The sequence below is a fragment of the Mustela nivalis genome (assembly GCF_964662115.1).
Source record: "Mustela nivalis genome assembly, chromosome: 11".
Taxonomy (NCBI): domain Eukaryota; kingdom Metazoa; phylum Chordata; class Mammalia; order Carnivora; family Mustelidae; genus Mustela; species Mustela nivalis.
This window is the reverse complement of record NC_139030.1, coordinates 80,253,313-80,280,255: the sequence shown is the minus strand read 5'-3', so window position 1 is coordinate 80,280,255 and position 26,943 is coordinate 80,253,313. Positions and strand designations below refer to the sequence as shown.

General features: G+C 36.1%; 1 protein-coding gene across 4 annotated transcripts in view; it reads left to right on the top strand.

Moving 5' to 3' along the window:
- NYAP2 (neuronal tyrosine-phosphorylated phosphoinositide-3-kinase adaptor 2) overlaps positions 1 to 26,943 on the top strand; it is a 257,780-nt gene that overhangs the window by 2,372 nt on the left and 228,465 nt on the right. For all 4 annotated transcript variants that reach the window (XM_082689981.1, XM_082689982.1, XM_082689983.1 and 1 more), the window contains one exon: positions 7,083 to 7,320. In XM_082689981.1, the coding sequence (XP_082546107.1) occupies positions 7,100 to 7,320 (221 nt within the window). In that variant the 5' untranslated portion in view covers positions 7,083 to 7,099. The remainder of the gene's footprint in view (positions 1 to 7,082; positions 7,321 to 26,943) is intronic.

The window sequence follows — 26,943 nt, the reverse complement described above, 5'->3', positions numbered from 1 at the left end:
TGCCAACTCAGCAAAGAAGGGGACTCTGAAGGACATTGACAGTTTAGGAAATCAGTGAAAACTGACCTGAAAGAAAATACCATAACTTCACAAGGAACTATTGAGAAGCCCAAGGACTTGAGGCATTTGCAAAGTTTAGAAAGAGAAGTACAAAAATCCTAAAGAAAAGAAGGCTGCCTATTGTTACAAAAAAAAAAAAAAAAAAAGTCATAACCTCTCAATTCAATTAGATGGTTTCCATTGCAGCTCCAGTCAGCAATTTATCATACTGACTATATCTACTTTGCAAATACTGCCTTGTAAGCGTCTGGAAACATTTGGCCAAAGGCTCAGAAAAGTACCTCAGCCATTGACATTTTGTATGAGTCCTTAATATTACTGGAAATGTGCTATCTCTTTAGAACACAGACAAATAGCACCATGACAACCTGGGAGTTGGGGGCCAGTGTCCGATTTATAATGCTACTCCATTAACATAATCTATGCCTATTTTACCCATTTTGGGAAGGGAGAGAGTCGAGAAAAACTCAACAAAGTAATCTGCTTTCTGAGAAAAAAGCAATCAGTGTCTTTGTAGTCACTTGAACAAGCTCTCGTGGTTTTAACTCTAACATTTCCCATTTTGGGCAGAACAGCTGCATTTTGATGAAAGTGAGAATAAGAAAATGAGTGTGACCATTTGTGGGGTTGAGCGTAGGATTTTAAGCATAATCAAAGTGAAATGATTATTTATTTTTGACACATTATCAGAAGAAACAATTGTGATGGGGTTTGCACAGGTTACGAATTATAACCAGGCAATCTTGTGTTGATTTGATCCTATGTGAAGTCAGCAAATTTTAGAAATTAATTTGCATACATATTTTACATATGCATATGAAGCCTGATTATTTAAATACTTATATTTTGTCACAATGTGTTTTCAAATTGGTCTGAGTACATGCAGAAAATGAAAGAGATCTTTTTCCTCCTCTTGAACAACAACAGCAAAATAGTTCAAATTTCCTTGGGAAACTTACCTGAATAAGTTGATCCTGCTGGACAAAATAGAATTCTCTAACTTGGGGAAGATGCAATATCTGGAGTAGGAGGGAAAATCAAATTTTAATAGTTCCGATTCTAATAACTTCCTCACAGCGTTGAGACAGGTGTGGTGTGAAAAACCTCAGAAATAACTAAAGAAAGGAGCCTGGAACAGTTTTCCTTGTGCAAATGAAATGAAATACATAAATGTGAAATGAAGGTAAAATGCCTAATCTATCTACCAGAAAATTTATTCCCTTATATGTATTTTTTCAGTCAAAAAAAAAAAACCCACAATTATAATAATAACAAAAGATAAACATTACATTATTCTAGCTATAATATTATCTTATAGGGTTAACTGTTACCTAAAATGTAAGCTTCTTAACTTCAAGAACTGGAGAACAGTTCTATCCCAAACAGCTGCTTTTTCTTCCTCTATCAGTCAGTAGATATGGCCAATATATGGATTAAAGGAGTTTTCACAACTTTAAATCTTAGAAAACCAAAGTTTTAGATGGAAAACAGTTCTATCTCAGGAATTCTGAATAAACAGTTTAAGAAGAGAAAGAACAGGCCCACACAAGGGCCAGTGGGCTAATTCATTCAGATGATACTAACAGAGTAGAACCCCACTTTTGGTAAATGGTGGCCAATGATCCATCAGAAAGCTCTGCCTGGTAAGTAAGTGAACACACCCACTTGAGCCAGTCCTTGTAGAACCAGAGTGACCGATGTCTCAGCACATGAAGTTACACTAAAAAAGGAATTTGTTCGGGGATTTTAAGAAAAGAGAAATACTTTAGCATGTATAATAAGATGGCATGCTTAATTTTTATCTGACCCTTCAACAACAGCCTGTAATTAATTAAATGCCTTCTATACCATGGGAACCCAATCTTAACACCAGTCAGTATAGTGTCACATTAAATATCTTCTGGTAAACTGAGGCTACAAAAAATTGATTCCTTAATTTACAAGGTCAATCTACATAAATACATGTTCTTAAAGTTTTTGCAAACACATAATTCTCAAAAATGTGCTCTATTTTTTTTTTTTCACTTTAATGTTGAAAGTCATGTAGTGTCTCAGCTTCTTGGGTTCCTTGGATGCAAGTAATGGTGACAGAAAGAAAAAAAAGAAGTGGGTTTTTATGTTTCTATGGATTCCATTTGGATACCTTTGTATGTGTAATATATAGTTTTATTTCAGTGGAAACATTGTAAAGAAGTGTAATGCTATTTTCAGCTCTAGGCTCAGCATGGATAAGGTACAGTGATGGTTTTACACAAAAGAAAATAAAGACATGGTTAATTCAATACAAAGTGAAATGCTTGTATTTTAAATATGGACCACAATCTCACCAGTTTAAATTGGTGCATCTTAGCTGAATAGAGTGAAATTTTAGGAAACATCACAATATTATATAAAATAGTCTTTGTGAAGGGTGTGGTCTACAGGGAATAAGTTACAAGAGTGAAAGAATAAAATAAAGATGAACAATTAACTATCCAGTTGTGTTTAAACCAACATCTGTAGCTTTTATTAGAATGGCAATGATTTTAAATACAGTAATCCAAAAATCAAACAAAAGGAGGGTTTTATGAATGCACAATACAGCAGTAGAAGAAAGACATAAAGTGAAGATGTGAAGCTGTCTTATTTGTATGGGGATTCTGATTTCAGGTCATTCTAAGTGCTTTCCCAGGACAGTCCTAACACAGATTTTCAATATTAGCCACAACTTCCAAGAGAAAGAACACACATACAAATCTTACACTCTTTGAGTCCATCTCATACATTCTTATTAAAACCTATCTACCTTGTAAATGAAGACCAAATATGTCAGTTTTCAACTAATGCTCTAGGGGGGGCTAAAATGTCTAAATTGTTAGGAGCAAAAATGGCTGTAGACATATACTAATTCAAATAAAGGGGATAACTAGAAAAATGCAAAACCAAAAGCTCCCTTCAACCTTGGTCACTTTGTTGTCACAAATGTACCATGCAGTCATTTGAGGTCTAATAAGAATCTCTTACTTATCACAGTAGGGCTACATATGCTACCTAAAGGAGAAGGGTTCTTTTGCTTTTTAACTGTGGTCTCCCTAAGATGCCAACATTAGGAATTAGGTGCTTAAGACAAGCCTTTACAAAATACTTGCATACAGGATTGTCATTCAGGGGCCAGAAATGAATTTGATTTAATACCCAGCAGTCAAAATGAAGCCAAGTTTTTAGTGGTATAGAGCATACCTTATTCAATATCTATCTTAGCCATAACTATAAATTTCTGAAAGACAAACAGATTTATGATCATACCTGACTGTGGGTTCTCACTACACAGATATTGTAGCAGGTGTAATAAGACAGACACTTCACATCAAGTTCCCTTTTCTTTAGTGAGGCCTAACCTTCCTTTAGTGAGGAGTGAAAGAATCAATCCCTTCATTCAGAGTTCAGGTGACTGAGAAACATCCTTTGGCTTGGAAGGGTGGAGACAGAGTGCTCGAGCTTCATGTTTCTTCTGTGCCAATTCCCTTATTTCCTAGGTGTAGAAAATGGGACAAAATGGATAAGCCATCTGTTTGCACGCATTTTGGTAGAGGCAAGTCTATGAATACCTTCCATGACTCCATTTGCACATCTGTGACTAAGAACATTGAACTGCACTGAACATTCTATTCACTTATGTTCCAAAGTGGAAAAAAAAAAAAAATGTGTATCAAGGAATCAAGGAGTGATTACTAAACATCATCTTGGTCATGGTTAAGAATTGTAAAAACTATCTAATAGCAATGTTAGGTGCTAATGATTATGCTCACATTTCTTGAATGTGAATTTTCTGACTAAAATTCCAACAGTGTAAGTATCATTCCAACCACCATTGCAGAAACATGGAAACTAAAGCTTTAGAGGATTTCATTAAATTACACAAAGTCAGAGACCTAGGGTTCCTTTCATTGGGATTTTCAGGACATACTGCTCAGTTATGTTATGCTCTTCAGGACTACCTAACTGTCCTCTGCCCTGCCCCCCATTACAAACTACCTTTTGGACAAGAGAGCAGAAAAGTGTGATGCTTAAATAGGGGTAGGGTTCAAGCCCATTGTTTATATTTATTTTTGAAGGCTAGATATAATTGTCATATGATTGTCAAAAAATGTTCTTTGTTCATCCTCAAAAATGGTGACCATAAATCATGATGAACCAATGAAAGCTACGACTGCCATCTGAATCAGTGCCCTTGTCACACTGCATTGTGATTTTTTATTTATCATGCTTACGCACTGCAATGTGATTGTCTAGAAGGACACAGTTTTGCCATATCAATGCCTGGTTCATAATAGCTGCTCAAGAAATATTTGAATAGGGGTGCCTGGATGGCTCAGTCAATTAAGGGTCTGCCTTTGGCTCATGGCATGATCCCAGAGTCCTAGGGTCCAGCACCCCACACTGAGCAAGGAGCCCAGAGGAGAGTCTTCATCTCCCTCTGCCTGCCATTCCCCCTGTACGTGCTCTTTCTCTCTCTCTCAAATAAATAAATAAAATAAAATTTTATTTTATTTTACTTGAATAAGTGAACAATTGTAAAGTCAAATCATGACAAACATGATTATCATATTCATCGGGTTTCATCATCTGTAAGTTTTACTAGGTTTTATGGTTGATTTTTGTTCCTTAAATTTTTACCTCAACTTTAAAAAAAAATATCTTATGGTACAACTTTCCATAGTATAAATATTTTATGATATTATTGTTTAAAACTGTCTTGGAATAAACACAACTTAAACTCTAGCTGATTGGAAAAGACCACTTAGAGAAATAATTAATTTTCGAAAGGACCCAATTAACCTTGTTAATATTTGGAATACATAAGCTGTATAAAGAATGTCTGGTGTCATTTGTATGGGAGGAACGTTTAAGGGAAGAAACACAAATTTGGGGGTAGTACCTGTAATAATGAGATATATTCAGTTTTGCTCAAGGGCAAAGTGGGAATGTTCCTCTTCCACCCTGAGGCATTATCTCTGGAATCCTTGTAAGACTGACTTGGCTCACTTAACTATGGTAGAATTAATTGCTATAAAGTTATACAGATCTTTTTTTTTTTTTTTTTTTTAAATCCAGGTACCCCTAGTGCTGAAGTCTTTGGTAGAAATAAATTCTCAATAATGGTAACGCTTCAGCCTTCTGAGAGTCATGCTCCTTTATTATTTTTTTTCCAGAAAACTGTAGTTGTTTGTCGCAGTAATTTCTTATTTCTATATATGTCCACCACTTGAGCATCTACACTCATGGACTGATATTATAATACAATTCAATTATGCTAGATAATTGGAATTATAAGATCATTTCATTTGCCATCCCATTATGGCTTAAAACTAAACCAAACATAATAAAACCTAACATAACAAAAAGGAAATCATGAGTCAACAAACAACTTCTATCTTCTAGTTTCAACAATTTCTTACAGATTGGATAATAAATCTTTAAATTCAGAGTGGGACTCAAATAACATATGAATTGACTGACAGCTGAAATGCTAATAAACTCTGATAAGAATTAAAGTTTCTATAGCTACCATCCAGGTATGGAACATGATTATACTTGTGAAAAAATCAAAATGAAAATGAATTATAATGGCAAAAATGAAAGTCTAGGACATTTACTTTAGATAGTTTGGCTGATATTTTAAAAATGTCTTTCTGAGCCTTTTAAAGAAAATAAAAGATATAAATGTAATTTATAATTTTAAATGGCCAACATTTTTTCTTTTTGCTTTTGATTTTACAATCTGACACAATTATACAAGTTTTTTATACAACAGTGAAGATGCAATTGAGGACAGTAAGCCTTATCAAGCTAAAAGGGTAAAGTACTTATCTTGTATGCAATTAATTAATTGAACTTCAGTTCTATTTTTGATTGATTAAGACACCATTTCTTTATCCCCTGGTTTCATTGATTTCTATGATTCATTGGATTCTTCTACTTCAGGGCACCCTGATTTTCATTGCCTGATGGTTTTCCATCACCCATCTATCTATGCACATACACACATTTGACATTACCACTGCTGCCAATCTTCTACCTGTACTTTTATTATGATAATGTTAACTAACATTATTATGTGCTTATTGTTATTAAACTCTACACTGATTTTTTTATAGCATCACCTCTCTAAATCATTACATCAGCAGGAGGTAGAAGTTATTATTTCCATCATTTTGTAGGGGAGCATCATATATGTGTTGGTTGGAATTCTTATGCTTTGTTGTATTTTGATATGATTTTGGTTTTTCAGTAATTTGTCCTATGGTTTGGGTTTTTAAACCTTCATGCAGCAGTGATAATTGTAGTTGTCACTGCTTGAATTACCAGACTGGTGAGGATTAATGTGATCTTGGTGACCTATGATATTTGAGTCATTAAGTAAGAAGTCATGATGGAGCACCATTTTGGGAAATACTGTTGGATCACAAAGGGATTATTTCCAAAACATATTATATTAGAAATGTGTATTTCCTTGATTGCTGCTTATGTTTTGCACAAATGGATTAGGTTTGTAGATCTTAATTTAAAATTATAAGGAAAACACACACAATAAGAAAGTTTGTTTCAAATAATTCTATCGTTCTATTTGAAATTGAGCACAGAAGTCTTTATAGCAATTAGAAATAAATGAAGCTTGGATCTGATATATCTTATTGATATAAGAACACATTTCTGAGAAACAAAATCATGACGCTAAATACATAAACTAAGCATTGATGTTGGCACACTGTATTTGTATGCTCATATTACCTTTGAGAGATTTGGCCTTTGATGTGCTAATTTTATTGGTTTGAGGGGAGTATTTACTACTCCACCAACATTCATTTAATATTTACTTCAAATACACTTGTTGGTTTGTAATTTCTAATGAGACATTTTCTCTAAATGGATTCTACCATAATTATTGGAGCTTTGGACTGACAAGATATTAGGATGAATATATAGTGCCTTGATTTTTATCTTCACCTTTGATAAAGGTAAAATGTGTTCTCATCTTACAGGAAGTGTTCCTTTTTACATGATACCCTCCAAGATGATGAGTTCTAATCCTGAGGAAGACCCTTTGGACACATTTCTCCAATATATTGAGGATATGGGGATGAAGGCCTATGATGGCTTGGTTATTCAGAATGCATCAGACATTGCTCGAGAGAATGACCGCTTGAGAAATGAAACCAACCTGGCCTACTTGAAGGAGAAGAATGAAAAACGCCGAAGACAAGAAGAAGCAATAAAACGGTAAATATAAACAAAATATTCTGAATCTTGCATACACAAGGAAATCGGTCAGTTCTGCAAAGCCTATGATATTGTCACCTGGTCAGGAAGTGTATTTACCACAATTAGGCTGGGTGAGACCATGAAATTGGAACCTGAACTATAACAGAAACACAATTCACCCGACTCACAGGACTCTTGCCTTAGTTAGCAAAAGTTATTTACTGGTGTGTTGTGCATATGGAAGTGCATCTGGGACTGGGAAAGAATTCAGTTTTCTTTAATATAAGCTCATACCAAACAACCTCTTGATAAAAGCCCAAGGGAACACATAAACATTTTCAGAGTCGATGTTCAACGAAAGACTCCACCTTAGTTAATGGTCTTTGTTTATAGTTCTTACTTTATAATAGTGCATCTTCTTAGATTATAAAAAGACTCATCGATAATTAGAATCAAATGAGTCTCTGAAGGCAGGGGGAACCCTCAGTGTGCTCTCTATGCAGTTTTATGACTATTACATATCTTTTCTGGTACCAAGTGCCCCAGGTTTGTTGAAATGCAATGACTTTTATACTGCAAAACCTACAGCTACAAGCAAATAAGTGCCAGATTACAGCTTCCAAATTGAGGCTAAATTTCCTGGGGCACTGAAGCCCAAAGAAGGATATACATCTTTTGATTTTCCAAAGAACGTCATAGTGTTTCTGGCATATGTGTTTGTGTGTGTGTGTGTGTGTGTGTGTGTGTGTGTGCGCACACGCACAATAGGGGGACTGGTAGAGGCATATTGTGTTATACAAAGTCTTATTTCTTCAGTAATGTCTATTTACTAAGTGTGATGATTCAAAATTTGGAAAATTAATCCATATTAATTAGCTGGATACTAAATAATATTAGTTAAGCTATTTGGATATTTGGTGGATTTTTCATCTAATCAGACATTAATACTTTGCTTACTCCTGTGAACAAACAATATGATATTAGGGAAAACAAATTATTATTTTAATGAACTATTTATTCTTATAATAAAACTAGAGAAGGATGCACTACTTTAATCATTTAATGACAAATAACTTTATATGAGAGGTTTGAGAGAGAGAAAGAATTGGAAACCCAAAAAGGAATTGTTATAGACAATTATTTTGAAAGAGTGTTAACTTTTTATTTTGGACTATTAAAATGGAAATCTATGCATCACCAAGTATAAAGAGGTTTGTGAAGTTACATATTTGATAAACATTGTCATGACTGCATACATTTAAGCCAATACATTGTTGGCAACTATGTTATTTTTTTATTTCTATCCAATTTTATTTGGTATCGATGATTCCCCTCTAGAATATACTAAATACCCTTTCTTCAGGAAAATTTTTCCCCTTGGGAAGTAATTCAGATGGACTTCTGTGTGTGTGCAAGCATTTTGCTTTTATGAGACTGGGTTTTCTAAAATTCTTAACAAAAATGATAACCCACATTGTCTTCTAAAACTCAATCATTCATTCTTTCCTTTAAACTTAAAAATAGAATTATCTGCAGAAGTTTCATTAGACTTTTCAAAGTACTTAAGTGTGCTTATCACTGTGCTATTAACTTCTGTCTTTCATCAACAACCTTTAGAAGGGTTCTATCTAAAGATATTAAGACAGTGGACTGATCTTCAAATTGAATTCTGACTCCTCCCTGAAATAAGGATTAGACAAAGAGATTTAATCCTGGTCATAAGAAATGACACTGATCCCGGTCAGATAGATAGGACTCCTCACATCTGAGGTCAAGATGATTCAAGGCCAGAGGCAAACAATGAATGTAATAGGCACCATGACTCCTGATATCCAAACTACAGTGTAAGTTTCATGAGCAGAATGATCCCATTTTTCTATACAGTTCTTCCAGCAGGATCTAAAGCAGGTCTATTTTTCAATAAACATTTGCTCTTCAGTGTATTAATTGATTGGAGAAATACATCTTAAAATTTTGCTAAGTGCCAGGCAGTGTTCAAGACCTTGAGGAGACAGCAATGAATAGAACAAAGTTCCTGATATAAGGAAGCTACATTCTAAGAGAAGCGACAACACTAAACATAATTATATATAAATAAATATAAAAGGTGGTAAAACAAACTTGGTAAAGGAGATAAAAACAGAGCCCAGGGAAGGCTCCTTAAATGATGTTTGAGACATTGGAAAAGTGCTGCCAAAAATGTGAGGTATATGGCTATTGGCAGGAAGAGAATTCTAGGCAGAGGGAATAGCAAGTTTGATGTGTTCCAAGCAGAGGACAGGGTGTCACACAGTGACCAAGGCAAGGAGTGGGGGGATGTAAGTCTAGACTGGTAGAAGGCCACCAGATAATGGAAAGCTTTATAAGCTTTTGTGTTTTATTCTGAAGTAGAAAACAAAATTCGCTGAAGATTTTTGAGCAGAGGTGTGACCTGTTTTAACTGAGCATTTTTATTGGGGTTACTCTTGCTTCTGTGTTGAATAGATGTTTGGGGTATGGCTAAGTGTAGGAAGTCCAGAGAGACAGCCTTTGAAGTAATTCAGGTGAGAAATGATGGTGACTTTGACTTGGGTGGTAATAGAAAAGGTGGCATAAAATGATCAAATTATCAGCACCGTCAAAATTTTCTAATTGATGAGATAGAAGAGTTAAGTAAGAGAAAAATAAAAACAAACAAAAAGATGGCTTTCAACTTTGTTTTGCTGTTATTTTATGTGCATGTGTGCATATGTGTTTTGCTTTGTCTTTTGCCTGAAACATGAGAAGAATGATGTTTTCATTTAATGAAATGGCAAAGACAAGATGAGAAGTTTGAGCTAACTGTTGAAGGAATAAAAGCTCAGCTTTGGTATCCCAGTTTTGTGAGCCTTTTTGGGTGTTCAAGTGGAGAATCTGGATCCAGGATTTATGGTAAGATCGAAGCTAGAGGTATAAATATGAGGGTCATCATAGTCTATAGATTTCAAGGCATGAGTCTAGTTGAGTACACTTAGAATCTAAAATTAGGGAGGGTTGGAAGAAGCACCCCTGACCCTTCCCTGGGGCACCTGACTGCTTACATGATAGGAACAGTAGAAGAATCCAGGAAGAACAGCCATGAGAGAGGGGGGAAACCATGAAGGAAGGTGATAACTCAGAGTGAAGTCAGAAAGGTGGTTAAAGAAGATAGACTTTTATGAATGGATCAGCTAAGTTCAAATCTGAGAGTTGATGCCTCTTCCCACATTGGTGTTATTGATAAGAACAGTTTTGGTGAAGGGCTAGGGACAAAACCCAATGAGATTATATTCATGAGAGAGTGGGAAGAAAGGAAGTGAAGCAAAATATAGAGAACTATTTTGAGGGCTTTAAAGCCTAAAGAAATTCAAAAATATGGAGAGTGGTTGCAGTGGAAAGTGGGGTCTTTGGTACTTTGTTTTTCTATATATTTCCTTTAAGAAGAGAGAAAACTAGCTGATTTAAATGGCTGATATGAATGGTTACAATAGAACGGGAGATGCTAATGGCTTAGGAACTGTGATTATGGACTTGAGTAGGCAGGAAGGGTTAGGATGTAAGGCATCTTAGAAAAAAACAGACTATTCAGCCATCATAGGAGAAAAGATGGCCCAAGGTAAGGATGGCTGAATGAGACTGAATGAATGACTAACCATCAGGACAAGGTCCTGAACCTGGTTCATCTTATTCCGAACACTGCTGTGTTACTGCTTCTCTAGCTGTTCATGTGATAGGATTTGAAGATGTGTTATGTGTCCCTCTATCGGTAACTCTACGCACTCTTTCACAGGCCCACGCCTCCACATGTTTTTCTGGAATCCTAATTTAAAGTGTAAATATCTTTGGAAAGACAAAATGCTAGCAAAACCTCCTAAATTGTTAAGACTTCTAAATGTCTTTCTTCCCCAAAAGCATGGCCCATGTACAACATGAGGATATATGGATCTCTGGATATTGTTGGGGGTTGGGGTTTGAGAGACAAATATCAGCAGAGCCAAAAATTCAATGATCAGACAGGAAGAGGGGCCCAAAGATCTCACATGACTCTGTGCCAGGGCTGACTGTGGTTCTCTTAAGTTATCCCCTCTCAGTGTCCATTGTAATATCTAATCAACCTTATTTTGTTCATATGGTGACCAGTATTTTGGGATTCTGACAATTGAAAGCACAGTAATCTTTTACTTTTTTTGTAGTACATTTTTGGAATTACTTCAATTTTCTTAATAGAAAATATGCTTTTAATATTTTTTAAAACCTCCTAGCAAGATTCTGGTCATGCAAGCATTTTGGGGTTTCAGGGTTGGCAGCAAAAGCAGAATACTCACATCTAAATTTAACACATATTTTAATATTTTTAACATGTAATTTATGTCCAGTTGTAAACAAAATTCTATATGACATTAGTTAACATAGCTTAATCAATTAAAATTCTTTAACATGTCTGCTGAATGACTTCTTAAATATATGCTATGATTTAATATATGGGATATAAATGCTGAAAATCTAAAGATGGGGCATGTTTGACCTTGAAAAGGCATTGATGATAATTCTCTGTGAAATATGCCAGTTGCAATTTCAGAAATGTGCAGACTGCCAAGGATTGCTTAAAAAATGGAAATAGGATTTCATATGATTGACCTTCTGGATCACATATGTGCCGAAATGCCTTTTGTGCTGAAGCTGGGAGGCTTAAAACACTGAGCTCTCAGAAAAAGAATATCCTCATCACTTTCTCAGTGTTGTAAGTCACTTAAGCTTTCTGAGTCCAATTCCTTATTTTTAAACTAACTTGAGCCCCCTGTCACTCTTAACTTTCTGGTATCTTTACTTCCGTTTCTCAAATGGGATTTTATTAAAAGGCTTGTGGGGAAAATTCTAAATAAATAAAAACAGTGATCCTGTTAGTGCATTTTTTTTTTTTTAGCAGCCCCAAATAACATTTGATGAGAAAGAATGGGAAAGAAAGACTGAAAGGAGAAAAGTTAATGGAGAATGAAAAAAATATTTCAGTAGCTCATCGTTTCTGCTATTTTAAATCCTAATGGCTTTGTGCAGGCACTGTTAAATGAGATTTACTTTTTATTAAAAAGCCTGTAAGAAAACAAACACTCAAACCCTACAGCTTCCAACAAGTGAGCTCACTTGAGGGGGGTTACAGAAACCTAGTGTGTCATGTGCAGGGGTGAAAAGAGATGTTTAAGAAACAGGGATGATGGGGATGTTGAACCGCTGATGCAGCAGAGGACCAGACATTAAGGGAGGCAACTTACCAAAGAGAACAGAATCTGGCCACAGACATGTTGGAAAGGCAGTGCCTGAGTGTGCCTGTGAACATAAGGCCAGTTTCGGAAGTTCACTATGTATAGGTAAAGACTTATTTAGGATTCACTGAGGAGGAGAAGCGATCAAAAGAGCATCTGGTATACCAAGACCACATTGAGGTTTGAGGTTTCCTTTCAAGTGAATTTTTCTCTCTGGATTCTGGAGCTTGTCCCAACACTGTCTACTTTTACTATTAGCCACAGAATTTTGAAAACAATATAGACAACATCCTTTTAATAAAAAGCAACAAGAAAATGTGTTCCCAGTACGTGTTTCTCTAAGTGTGTTTTCTGTTATTCGACTGGGTTGGATTTCTTTTTTTTTTTTTTCCTCTAATGAAACAAATGTTACATTAGTGAAATTCTCCCAAACATTGCAAGTCTGGAAGACAGCTCTCCACTAGAGCAAAGTGATTCTGTCACAAAGGACTACTTAGGCTGATTAGGAACATCTCTGTTCCCTGTGGATGCCCTCAAGGGACCTATACGAGGTTATATTTCCTCTTTAAAAGTGACAGTAAGAAATGGAATTAGATTACTTAGAGCTCCTTTAAAAAAAAAATCCATGCAATTGCATATTAGTATGTATACATGGAAGCTATTTATATTTGAAGGTTTCAGTATTTCTGTTAGTCAAAGAGAAACAAAGGGCCTTTAAACCATGGAGGAAAAACAAATAAAAATAAAAATAAAGAAAGTATTTATTCTTCTTTTTCTAAAACATTGTTATCTAAAAGCAAATGATTCTAATACCAGGGTTTTGAATTGCTTAATATTTTAAATGATTAATCAAGACATAATTACACAGAGAACTCTTACTATAAGTGAAATGTTAACATTACATAAATCCTCTCTAGGTAGTTATGGCTTCTGAAATCATACTCATGATTTGTGGCAAGACTATATGGAAGTAGAGAACATTTGCTGAAGTGCATTTTTGTGAGTGATCTATCCATTCAGTGCCATATGAATACCTACTTTGGTCATGAATAGATAATCTCATTGGGTTTATTTAAATTGGAGGCATGTAGAAAAATGAAATACCCTCTTTGTATATCAAAACAGAGGTTGAAACACCATTGCTCAGGTGAGTTAAGGAGAGTTAAATGAACCAGGGTTCAGAAACCGAACTATGTCAACTCTTAAAAAGACTAAATGTAAAATATTCTACATCTAGCCTTAAAATATTTAGAAAGACTCTATAGCTAGTGTAGAAATACTCTACAGTTAGCGAAAGCTCCTATGCTTAGAGCCCAGGAAACAAACTCAAAAAGTCCTCAGCCATAATCCTATCTAGAATGAAATTCAAATCTGCAGCATGACAGGGTCTTGCTGGACTGTGTCAGCTGATCTGATCTGATGTGAATTTCTGACCTAATTTTGCTGTAGGACTCAGTGCTCAGGCAGAGAAAACAAGGTTAATGTGTTGATAAGGGGGTGAGATTAAACAGCAGACAGTATCTTAATAACCCTCTCTAATTTCAGCTTCCTCTTGTGCTTGTGATTAATTCCAATCACTTTTGTATTAATCATTTCAAGAAACCTCAAGCTGCTTTGGCTTGTTTTTATGTTAAAATCATGCATCCAGATTTTCTCTCTCTCTCTCTTTTTTTTCAAAGATAAACAAGATATCCAGATAATGGAGTAATTTTGGTTAAACACCAAATGTATGGGGAGGTTTTTATTCATTGAACCATACAACCAGAAGACAGAATTCAATAACTCGCCTTCTCCATCCCTCACTGGTTGCTCTTTATTGAGCCAGAAGTCAAATCTACAAGGCTGATCCTAAAGAAATTGATTTATTGAAAGTGTTCCATGTTTTGTTTTGTTTTTCAGTGCTGGTGGGGAAAGTTAATATTAATGAGCTTATATCTAGGGACAACACTTATGCCCATTAATATTAACTCTCTCCCCTTAGCCTAAGGACATTGGTCCATTCTGGCCCTTGTGCCTGTTCACTGTGTCAATCAACGTGCTATCTGTTCTTCTAGCCTGCCATCTTCAGGAAGGGTCACCACAGTCCTAATATGATTAACACAAATATTAGTAGCATTCATCTATTTACAATTTATACTGCCTCCATATTTGTAATGAAGACGATTTTAAGTTTTTCATTCAGTCACCTGCTGAGACAGATTAGAAGCCACAGAAAGAGGGGCCTTTTATGGCGCATTTAAGATAAGCCTCCTTCTCCTCCTCACCTATCTTCTTGGGAGCTATTTATGCTTGTGGTTGTTTCCGTCTGAATTAGATTCCGGACCTGGCGCTGACTGTAGATTTTAAGAATCTTAGTATGTATTCTGTATCTGAAATAAATAGACAGATGTTGGCAAAAGGAGGGCTTTCAGAACATAACCCCACATGGGCCAGTTGGCATGAGGATTAAGCTTTCCTAATGCTGAGGAAATTGCAGCAAAGAGTAGACCTTCCAAACATCCAAACCTACGGCCACCCGAATGATCGAAAAGATACCGTTTGGAAAATTTCAGGTAATCTTTTTTTTTAGAAGTAATGCTAAATATTTAGAGATGGTTATAGATTAATTAGGCAATAGCTTTCAGCCCAGGGCTGTTTTTTTATACTCTTCTGGCCCTCAGAGGATAGTCTCAATCTTTAACTAAACATGGCCTTTGTGAAATGTTCAAAAACCCAGATAAGGGAAAGAAATTATTACAGAGCAAGGCTATGAGTCAGAGGATTTTTTAGCTACTAAAAATGCATTATGGCTAAGAGAACATGTCTAATGTAGCAAATGAAACTGCTAGAGACTGAGTATGCTAATAAAATAGCTCCAAGGCTCTGTCCAACTCTGACTTAGCCTGAAGAAAACATCTTCATTATGAATTTATAGGTCACCTTGAAATTAATTTTAATCATGATTTGATAGAAGGAAAATCAAGTCCCCCTCCCAAAATGGATTTTCACTTCAAATACATGTCTCTAGTTAAAAGCTGTTCTCAATAACGCTTATATTTAGAAATACATGAGAAATATCCATGTCCGTCCTAGAATATGACTATAACTAGCCAGCCAGGAAGCAGGGGGGGGGGGAAGCAGACTACTTTTTTTTTTTTTAAGACACCACTTTCAATAGGATATACAAGGAAGATGCTTTAAATATAAAGACCAGCATTTAAAATTCATTATTTTAATTAGTAAATTGCATTTTAGTCTTTGATTTGAGGCTAAGTATACCTCTCAGCATAACGTGATGGTTGAATAAGAAATGAGGTTGTTCAGCAATGAAGAGCATTACCAAGGAGACGTCTTAATTTCCTATCAGGGTGACGTGTATGTGTGTTGCTTAGCTATTTTGTTTCCACGGGAATTTTTTTGAAAAGCATTTATTGAACATCTATTTCACGGCATGCATTGTTCTAGATGCTTGGGATAAAGCGGCAAAGTCATAAAAATATTTGCCTTTGTGGGATTTACAATCTTGTGGGGGTAGAATGAGGGAGATAGACAATAAGCTAGTGAAGTATAGAGTAACTTAAAATGTGATATGTCTATGAAGAAAAGTAAATCAGGGCATTGGAGACCAGGGGTCTGGGGAGAAGGCAATTTTACACAGATTGGCCAGGGAAAGGCTCACAGAGCAAGTCACATTTGAGGGAAAAAGCTGTGTTCTAGGATGAGGAAACACCCAGAGAAGATGTCTTGGGTGGGAGCCTTTCTGGCACATTGGAGGAACTGACCGGAGGTGAGTGTGATTGGAACGGGGCAAGTGAGGTCAGAAAGAATGAGGTTGGATCTCGACAGAATATGGATGTCACTGTCAGGACTCTGGTTTTTACTCAAATGAAGTGAGATGAGAAATCATAGCGTTTCGGGAGGAAAAATGCCCTATCTGACTTCTGTAATTAAAAGGAGGGTCATGCTAGAGGCAGAAGCTGGAGCATCAGTTGGGAGGCTATGAAAACAAAACATTTATGAGGAGGGAGATGTTGGTGTGGACCAGATGGACCAGGGAGATGTGGTGTAATTGGACATACATTGTGAAGGCAGAGTGGATGGAATGTGGTGACAGGTTCCATGTGGGGTTGAGAACCAGGTGGAAGCATGGCATTCCCATGAACTAGGGTGGAAGGAGAGCAGATGAAGGGTTTTGGTGAGAAGGATTTGGGATGTCCTGAGTTTGGTATGTCCATTAGGCTTCCAATGATTTGTTGCTTTTGTATGAATTAATGTTTCCTTTTTGATCATAATTTTATAGAAGTTTGAAATACTTTTGTAAGACTCTAAAAGTTATACAGACACAAGCATTTAAGTTTGAGGACAGATTTTTTTTTTTTTTTTTTTTTTTTAGTGTTTATTCAGAGGAGAGCAAGTACCACAGATTAACCACAGTGAATGAACAATTGCCTTGAGGTCTCTCTATTGTGCAGTTAGTGGAGTTAGTGATCTTGATTCTGAGAGCGACATGATCCACTCTCAGACACTTTGCAGTTTAGTGCAGAGTTAACAAGCTCTAGTCCTATCATTTAAGAATCAAAACAAAAAGCATGTAGGTGTAGGCCTGACTAATACTTGGTAATTTGGAAGAGAAAAAAAATGCCCCGAGGATGGGTTGATTCAATTATTAACATTGGTAATATCCACTTACTACCTTATTACAATGACAGAGACATAGATAATTAGTTTGTTAACTGATGCACACTAGGCACTTTTTCTGTTCTTGGGTATGACAACAAACCAGCAGATGGTTATCTCATTGTAAAAAGACAAATTAGAGTAACACTGTGTTTGGGGGTGGGGTACAGGGGAGCATAATTGAGTAGTGGAAAAATCCTGGGACATAGACAAAAGTGGGAGGGGTAACTATCTTTCCCAGCTTCAGTGAGACCCGTAAGAAAGTTCCTTAATTCTCTTCTTTTCTTTCTTTTTTTCTTTATTTTTTTAAAGTTTTTTTATTTGAGAGAAAGAGAGTGAGAGAGAGCATGAGAAGGGAGAAGGTCAGAGGGAGAAACAGACTCCCTGTGGCACTGAGAGCCCAATGTGGGACTCGATCCCTAGACTCCAGAATCAGGACCTGAGCTGAAGGCAGTCGCTTAAACCAACTGAACCACCCAGGTGCCCAAAAAAGTCCCTTAACTCTTAAGGTTAAGTTTATTCATTTGGTAATTAAAAATAACAACATTCATCTTTTTGTATTGATCAGAGGAGTAAAGATACAATACACATGAAGCAGCTAGTGGAGTAGCCAACACATTTTTGCTGCTTAGAACTGATAATTGATATTGTAAGGGCCTATTTAGCCAGAGCAGCCCCACCCCGGTTGAACTGCCATTTTGTTGTAAAACTTAAATTGACTCTGCCCCCTACCCCCAGGGGAACTTAATAAAAACAAGTCCCGGAAACCAGTCCCAGGTAACAAAGTCCAAATACAAGGGTGGGTGGAGGTATTCAATCAGTGGGGGTACACAAGGTCTCCTAGCTACCAAGGAGTATGGGCCCCGCCCTTTGGGATCCTTTTGGCACCAATCCTAACCAAGGTGTGATAGGCTAAATCAAATGTCTACTAGGGTAAATTGTAATTCAATTGGAAACCTAGAGTTTCCTGTGTGTGTTACATTTTCATTGGCTGCCTCTGTGTGGCCAGGCCCAACCACTTGGCCTTTGCTCTATAAAAGTTAGTCTGGAAAGCAGGGAGGGGTCGTCCTCTGTTAGGGGCAGCCCCGACTGGTCTGTCTGACGGTCGGTCTGATTCTTGATGCTTGGCGTGAAATAAAGCTTTGCTTGACCTTCGCTTTGTATCAGTCTCACTCCTTTAATCACAGACCCATTATTGGGGTCCCCATTTTTGGGAGGAACTAACAATATTGTTGTTAGAATTAGTATTATTATTACTATTACTGCTTTTACCCTCATCATTATCACCTTCATCTTTATTACATAATATGCTTATATTAATAGTGACATGACATCATGTCCAAAAAGGTTCTGCCTCCCTTTAGGGTAGAAAGCAACACAGGGAAAGAAACAAGTTAGCTTTGTTGTTAGCTTTGAGAAAGTTGTTAGCTTTGAGCATTTGCAAATGACAAGTGTACTCAGGCGCCCAAATGTGAATTTCCTACTTTATCAATCTGTTTCATCTTCTTGATGTGCACACATTTTTGTTCTTTCTCCTAAAGTTGTTAAAGTTATATGAGGGCTGATAGAATTTTGACATTCAAATAGATTCAAAAGTTTGCAATAACTGGTGATTTTAGTTTTAATTATTAAACCGGCTTCTAAGAGCAGAGAAACTGTCCCTTGAGCATAGCAGGTTTTGAAACATTTGTAAATCAAATTGCTTTGAACTCACTCGGTGTGCTGACAATGGATTTCCCAAGGGAATAGTAAATAAACTGGTATAGCATGTTAGTTTTTTAAAGTAATTGACTAATGAATTTCCAGATATTTTCAGGGAACTACCCTCAAAGTTTTTTCTCTTGGCAAAGGAGCTTCTACATTTTTACTCTTTTCATGGAAATGCACTCTTTCTGCAAAACTGCCATAACTTTTAGTTTAAAGGTAAACGGAAAAAGAAATCATGAATCATGAAGATAAAATGATAACTACTTAATGTCTACAAGAGCTACATTCTAAAATATTTTTTGTTCTTTTTGTTATTGTTCTAAGATGCTTTGATTTCTTCTCTAGAGAACAATCTTACTTTCAACATTGCATTTACATGCTAAACGGTTTCAGCTTCTTATTGGTTTGAGGATTCTGGGGAAGGTTAGCCCAACAATAGTGCTTAACTGCCCTATGCATAGAGAAAGAGCTCTTCTTTTCATGCTAGTTGACGTGGTAATTGTAACTCTGATCTCTCCAGCTCTTTTTGAAGAGAACCAGGATTGATTGAGAGACGTGAGACTTCAAAAATTTTCTTACTGGGATTCTTGACCCCCTAGGATGCTTGTTGTTACATTGTCACATATAATTTTTTAAAATGCCTGTTCTGATGCACAACTGAAATAGTATTTGTTTTGGGGAGAAATGACAAACAGAACTAAAAATGACTTGTCAAACAAGTTATTTTGTAGATCATTTTTAAGGAAATGTTGCTTTTCCAGCAGCTGGTATTTTATTTTATTTTGGGAAGAGATGTCATTTTGTGATTAACAAAAAAATGAACAGTAATGGAGGTTGTTGGTTTTTTTTTTTTTTTTTTTTTTTTTTTTAGTGATGGGGAGATATCTTTATAGTGATCAGAGTACCTACGGAGTCTTCCCTCAGGAGATAGGGGACGGCTTCCTTTTTTATCATTCTTCCATACTTGGTATGAAATTATATAGAAGGCAAAGGTATGAAATTGTGGAGAAGGCAAACTCTAAAGTGTTTTAGAAAAAATTCATTGCAATTAGTGTAATTTATTCTCCTCTGCCTACTAGACTCTGGATAATGAAACAAAGGGTTAAGAGATGAGTAGATTGTGACTTTTCTCTGGATTTTTATTGAGCTTTGTTTGAATCCCAAAACCTCAGCAGCGCCCAACCCTCAGCTTACAGAGATCAATACAAATATCACGTCTTATTTAGGAAGAAATTCCATGCACTTTAAACCTCAGTTAATGCAGACACATTCATTTCTAGAAACCAGTTCTTTGAAATACCAAGTTTTATTCTCAGATTCTTTTTTCCCCATATAATTTTCCTTGTTTCATAATACTTTTCAATTCTAATCTGGTTTGTATATGTGTATATGTGTGTACTCTGTTCGGTTTGCGCACCATTATTTAAAAAGCCTAGGTATTTCAAATAAAAGTAGAGAGGAGAAACAGTTTCAAAACATGGTACATGGTTCAACAGATTAAATGGGATAAAGAGAGATGGGGGAGGAGCAGAAAATGACTGCCCAGTAAAAGCCTTTTTAGCAAATCATGGTGAATCTCATTAATAAAGAATACGTCCACTAAAGCTGTACAATCAATCTGCCATGTGCATTAGTGATGTCTAGTCCAATTCAGGTAGATAAATTGTTCTCTAAGTGTTGGTCGGCTGCCACTCAAATCACAATACCAATAATACATTCCATACTGAATTTCTCCTGACTCATGACGAATATTTTCCACAGGGTTAGACTAGACTAAACAGGTGAAGGAGAAGAATGATGTCTGTCTGAATGAACACCACCATCCACAGGGAAAAAGGACAGACAACTAGAGAGATATCAGCAATAGACAACTACACTGCCAACCCATCTACCAAAAACCAGCAGGGAGCAAGCCATCTAAACCCCATTGCCAAAAGTGTCAGCTAAAAATACTACCAGGAAGGGATAGTCAATACAGAGTTTGCAAAGTCAGATGAGGACATTAGTGTAGCACAGACATATCCGTCATGGGAAAACAGGCACAAGACAAAGAGGATAAAAAGGAAGGGAAAACGGAGTAACTAAATACCTCCATGAATATTTTAATTCCAGCATCTTAGTATGGGTTCCACCCATGAACAATTCTATTTAATGATAGCTACCATGACTAATATCCTTCGCCATGGCTCACTATCAGAAGCCTTCATCATTATCAACAGATACTTTTTTTTTTATTGCATTTCTTTTTTTTTTAAATTAAATTTATTTATTTTCAGCATAACAGTATTCATTATTTTTGCACCACACCCAGTGCTCCATGCAATCTGTGCCCTCTATAATACCCACCACCTGGTACCCCAACCTCCCACCCCCCCACCACTTCATTCCCCTCAGATTGTTTTTCAGAGTCCATACTTTTTAAAGGCACGATATAGTATGTCTTCGTGAGGTTCTTTGGTTTGAGCCGACATTACATAATTATTCTGAAGAAGTCCATTGGCTTCTTATGCAGCCTGAAAATAAAAGCACCTGCTTTTGAATCCATAGTGTAAGGGAAAACATTCTACCCACTTCTTACAAGATTAAAAGTCTCTGAGGACATACCATGCATGGAAGGGAGCATTTTGAAACAAAGTGGAAATCCTAAGCCTGAGCTGTTGTCTGATTTACAGTAAGGTGGAGAAATGAAAGACTATGATGGTATTGGGTTTTAGAGAGGAAGGTCGCTTGTGGATTTATCATTAATTCTGTGACCCTATCTGCCCAGGCCTTTCTGTTTCAATGTGACTTAGAATTCTAAAAGGAAGTCAGCTTCCACAGTCCCCCATGTAAGTTGCCTTCAACAAAGAACCTCTATCCTTAATTTAACACAATTGGCAATCTTGATTTGGAACAGACTGTGGTTTAGTTAACATGAAAACAGACTAACCTCTGTCACCCCAGAGTTGAATGAGAAACTCAGTTCAGGTTTGATGACATATGTGAGCTCTTGGAAGATAAGCTAGGGGGAAAACCGAAATGGCCTCAGTGAACATGTAGAGGACTGGTAAAATCCCTCATATCCTGGCCAGATTTTCTCCTAGACAAATGTATGCATGTTTATTTTTTAATGATGTTCTTTAATAATTATGCATGTTATATGACCTCAGTCACACAGATGAACCCCTATTTTAATGAACAGGCTCAAAATGGTCAACCTGATGCAATAAAAACTATTTCCATGTGCCAACTAGCATAATTTGTTAGTTCCTTTTGAAAGCATGCTTGGGGGGCTGGGGTGTGGAGGGAGAAAGAGAACTTTAAGCAAGCTTCATGTCCAGCTCAGGCCAGAGATAGGGCTTGATCTCACAACCCTGAGATGATGACCTGAGCTGAAACCAAGAGTGAGATGCTAAACAACTGAGCCACTCAGGCACCCCTGTTATTTCCTGAAAAGCATGCAATGTATTCTGCAATGTATTCATACAAGAAATAGTATGTAGAAGATACACCTGCTAACTTCCAGCACCTTGAACAGTCAAATGTATTTAAGATCAGACCTGATAGATCTCAAAATCAACATTTCTTTTTCATTTTTGTTTGCATTCATATCTGAACTTTGGAGAAAAAGAGTTTCCTTCACCCTTTTCAAATTCATTAGGAGTGACTGAAGAAATGAACTAAGGAAATGTTACTTTGTATTAAACAATGAAAGGGAGACAATGAACTAATTAAAGTTTTCATTAAGTTATTTTTTCTCAAGTATAAGTACTTCAGATTAATCAAACATCCCATTTGTATACTTTTCCTAAACGTTTTCAGCCTCAATTTGTATTATTCAAACCCTAATTATAATTCCTGGGCAAAGCAAATAACCACATAAATAACACAACTCAAATTCATGTAAGACTGTAGGAAGAGTCCTCTGTTGTACATGGCTTATATATTAGCATATGAAGATTTTAAATTTTTGAATAATTACCTTTGAGAACAAGAGTTATGCTCGCCTGATATTTTATTAGAAACATAGAATAAATATAAAATGAGGCAAAAAAAAAGGAGGAAATCATAATTTGAGGGAATTCTAAAGCCCTCAGGTTTGACTTTTATAGTTTAGACAGGTAAATATAAATAATTGCATTGACTACCATTGCACTAATGATATTTATACTGCATATATTTATATGTGGCCAGGTCAGGACTTGGTCTTTCTAAAACCAAAGCATTAGGTAGAAATAAATTAGATATAAAGTAAGGACAAAAATGAAAGGGAGAGTAGAGGTCAACAAAATTTTAGCCAAGTCACTGAAATGCCAGACTTTTTTTCCTTCTTCTTCAGTCTCTCAATTTATAAGTAAGTTTGCAAAATGCTTAAGAGTCATTTAAATAATCCTTGCAGTTTTTAATAAAGTAAACCAAAAACAATTGGAAGCTATTTCCATCATACGACAAGTTGCATGTCTCACTGGCACTTAATTGGTATGGTAACATTGCTTTTCTAGAAACCAAATTTTGGCAACGTCAACAATAGTTTTCATGGAGAAAACTTTCATGAAAGGGAGAGAGAAACACACAAGGTGCTTGGCAAGTTCATGTTAATGGAGTGACCATATTCCTCCCACTATGGAGACAATGAAGCAGAACCCTACGCAGTCTTAGGAGGAGGCAGCAGGTGCATTCATACTAATGCACATCTCCCCAGTGGTTTATTTCAAGCTAGTCAGTTTGGCATATCGGAATTTTTTTTTTTTATTTTAGTTGTTTCTTTATCTGTGAATATGGTGCTTGTGAAGGTATGTGCTTCATCTACTGATGTTTTGATGGATTATGCACTGAGCATTTCTCATCAGGAATTTATCCAGCAAGTAAGGGCACTTTGCTTATTAAATTGAGGTCTCATGTTAGAGGCCATTAAGCAAATTATTTAGTGCCTTCTGCTTTGGAAGGCAAGGGCACAAGTACAGTATTTTATAACTGGTTAATTTCATGCTGCAATTAAATTCTTGACACACAGTTGGAATGGCAAACTTAAAGTGAAGGGGAAATTAAAAAGGGTTTCCATCATCAAGTTTCTGTTTGAAACGGATGTTTAAAAAGATTTCTTTCTAATACATTTAAGAATTTGCATCTTTTGTGTTGTGGTAGGATGGAAACTACCTGTTAGGTAGAGAATAATCTAAGCAGAACTAAATTTTGGGTTTAAGTTTTTTTTTTTTTTTGGATTGTATACAACCAATAGGAGTTGTATTATAACCTATTTTACCTTAATGAAGGCAATTTTGGATGATAAAACTGGACTAAATCAATATGCATGTTATATAAATGTCTAATTTTCAATTTGATGACTAGATTAAGAGAAAGTGGAATTATTTGTGTGTGTGTGAGAGAGAGAGAGGGAGAGAATATTGAAATGCAAACTCAAGTTTATATTCATTATAGTGGGAAGCATATAGATAAAGAAAAAAAGAGGTAATTTGTCACAAATAAATTCTTGATAATTGAAGTCAAAAGAAAATTGTAATGTGTTAGTTCCATATTATACCTACCTGCTGGCTTTTTTTTTTTTCTTTTCCTTTTTTTTTTTTTAAACTTATTTAGTATTTTCATTTGAATCCATTGTAAGGTTAGCAGTTAACAGTGTAATCTACAATGTCAGACTTTCTTCCAGGCCATATTTTGTCCCTAACTTCTTCTGGCTGTGTGATCATGGACGAATTATTCAAACTCTCTGGGCTACAGTTCTCTCCAGGATAAAGGGGGAGTGATAATAATAGTACCTATAGCTTAGGATGTTATGAAAGAAATCAATGACATCAGGCACTCACAGTAAGCACTAACTGAGTGTTAACTTTTATTCACTAAAATATACACAACACAAGGCAAGGGCTTTGCTTTGCTTAGTACTACATTCTTAGCCCCTATAACAATAGATGCTCAATAAGTATATTTGAATGATTGATTGAATGAACATTTGATATTATGAGACCTTACTCACGAATTAATAGGAAGTTAATAATATCCTGTCATTTCAGGGGATGCTAATTTAACCCTTATCCTGTGAAAATACTTCCTTTGATATAACCATAAATCTCAAAATTATAAAATTTTTTTTTGGCTTCCATGTTGGCTCACTCTTTATAAAGTAAATGAAGAGAGAACACATTAGTATAGTCATACTAGTATCAGTCAATTTTGCTTTTCTTTGAATGATTTATTACATCCATTCTCAATAAAAAGTTGGTAAGCACTGTCCTTTTAAGGGGATACCTAAGTGAAATAGAGATGTGAACTGAATGTGGGAATAAGCTGGCAACAAACCCCTATTTTACATTTTTCCTTAGATTTTGATTAATATGTAACATCATCTAGCAGGAAAGTGGGTATCCTGGAGTCATATAGCAATGTTGCTGAATTTAGAATGAGAAACAAGACTAGTTTCCTGTAAAACTGGCCTAAATTATTTCATTTAGTTTAGATTTTAGATAGAAAACAGTTGGGCCATAAAATGTGGAATCTTAGGATTAAATAGTTAAAAAATCTGTTAAAAAAAAAATCTTGAAACAGAAAGGTTGTCTCTCATCCCTAAGATTCTCTCCACAAAACTCCAAAAAATATTAAAAATATTAAAGAATATCCAGACTGTCTGCATTTTTAGTGTTGCCCAGATAATCACCATTCAGTAATTAACACCTAGGAAACTGCTAACAAATGGATCATTTTTTATACAATACTAATGGGCTACAAATAATGGCACTCCATCAAACTGTGTAATTTTTGTCAAATCTATTTATGCTCAAAGCATCTTAGTGTCCTCATCCATGAAAGTCACAATCACAATGCCCACCTTGCCAGATGGTAGTGAGGGTTCAATGGAATGTCAGTATTTCTAGAGGGGCCACTATTCTTCAACTATAGAGGATGTGTGTTTCCCCTCAAGTCCTGCCTCAGCTCAGGCATGTGTATTTCACACCATTTATGACTTTGTGCTTTCGGTGGGTCTCTATGATTATTTCAAGACTAAGTTCAAGAGTCATCTCTCTGAAAACTTCTCTTGTCTTCACATACATTAGTTGTTTCCTCTTATTTTCTCTAAAGTCCTCTATAATTCTGTTCTAAGCTTTAATGCATCTTCTATAATGATATCTATACGTAAAATTAAAAGTGAGTCAAAAATGGCCATATGTGGGGCACCTGGGTGGCTAAGTCTGTTAAGTGGCTGCCTTTGGCTGGGGTTATGATCCCGGGGTCCTGGGATTGAGTCTCATGTTGGGCTTCCTGCTCAGAGGGGAGTCTGCTTCTCCTCTCTCTGCCCTTCACTCCTCACCACCCTAACTTGTGTGCTCTTTCCCTCTCACAAATAAGTAAAATTAAAAAAAAAAAAAAAAAACTCTGACACAGAATGGCATTCAAACCAAAAAAAGGGTAAAAACTTGGAATATTTGTAAAGTGATCTATACTTTTGCTGGACTGTCTCAAATAGCCAAAGGGTTGTTTCATCCTGGAAACCAGTGACTCTTCTTCTTACCTATAAACAACTAATAGACCCCATACCATGCAATCCAGTTTCTCCTCTCTCTACTCTCTTCTCTGACTTTAAACTCTTAATTGCATAGATCATCTAACTGTCAGGATTTGGGGGATCCGGCAGGGAAGCAAGAGAGGTTGATTTCTTCTCCTTCAGTCATTGGACAGTACCTGAATCCTGCATAAGAGAGCAGGTCCCTGGGCTGGGGTATAGCATTCTTCTTCCTTGTGAAGTGAAAAAAAGAACAATGTACACAATCATTTATAATTTAAAATCTTCATTTTTCTCCCATCCAGAGTTGCCTGTTCCTTTCTCTTTAGTGTTAGATAGATTCCTTCTCCATATAGGTGTCAAGATGGAGCTTGGAATAATAAATAGGAGTTCTGAAGATAATTTGGGAGCTCTGTTTCTTTTTAAGAACCTCCTCCCTTTGTCTGTACTTCCCCAATCAGATACCCTTTGGTCTACATTTGTAGGTCATGGTTTGTGGACCATAAACACATGGTGGCAACCACT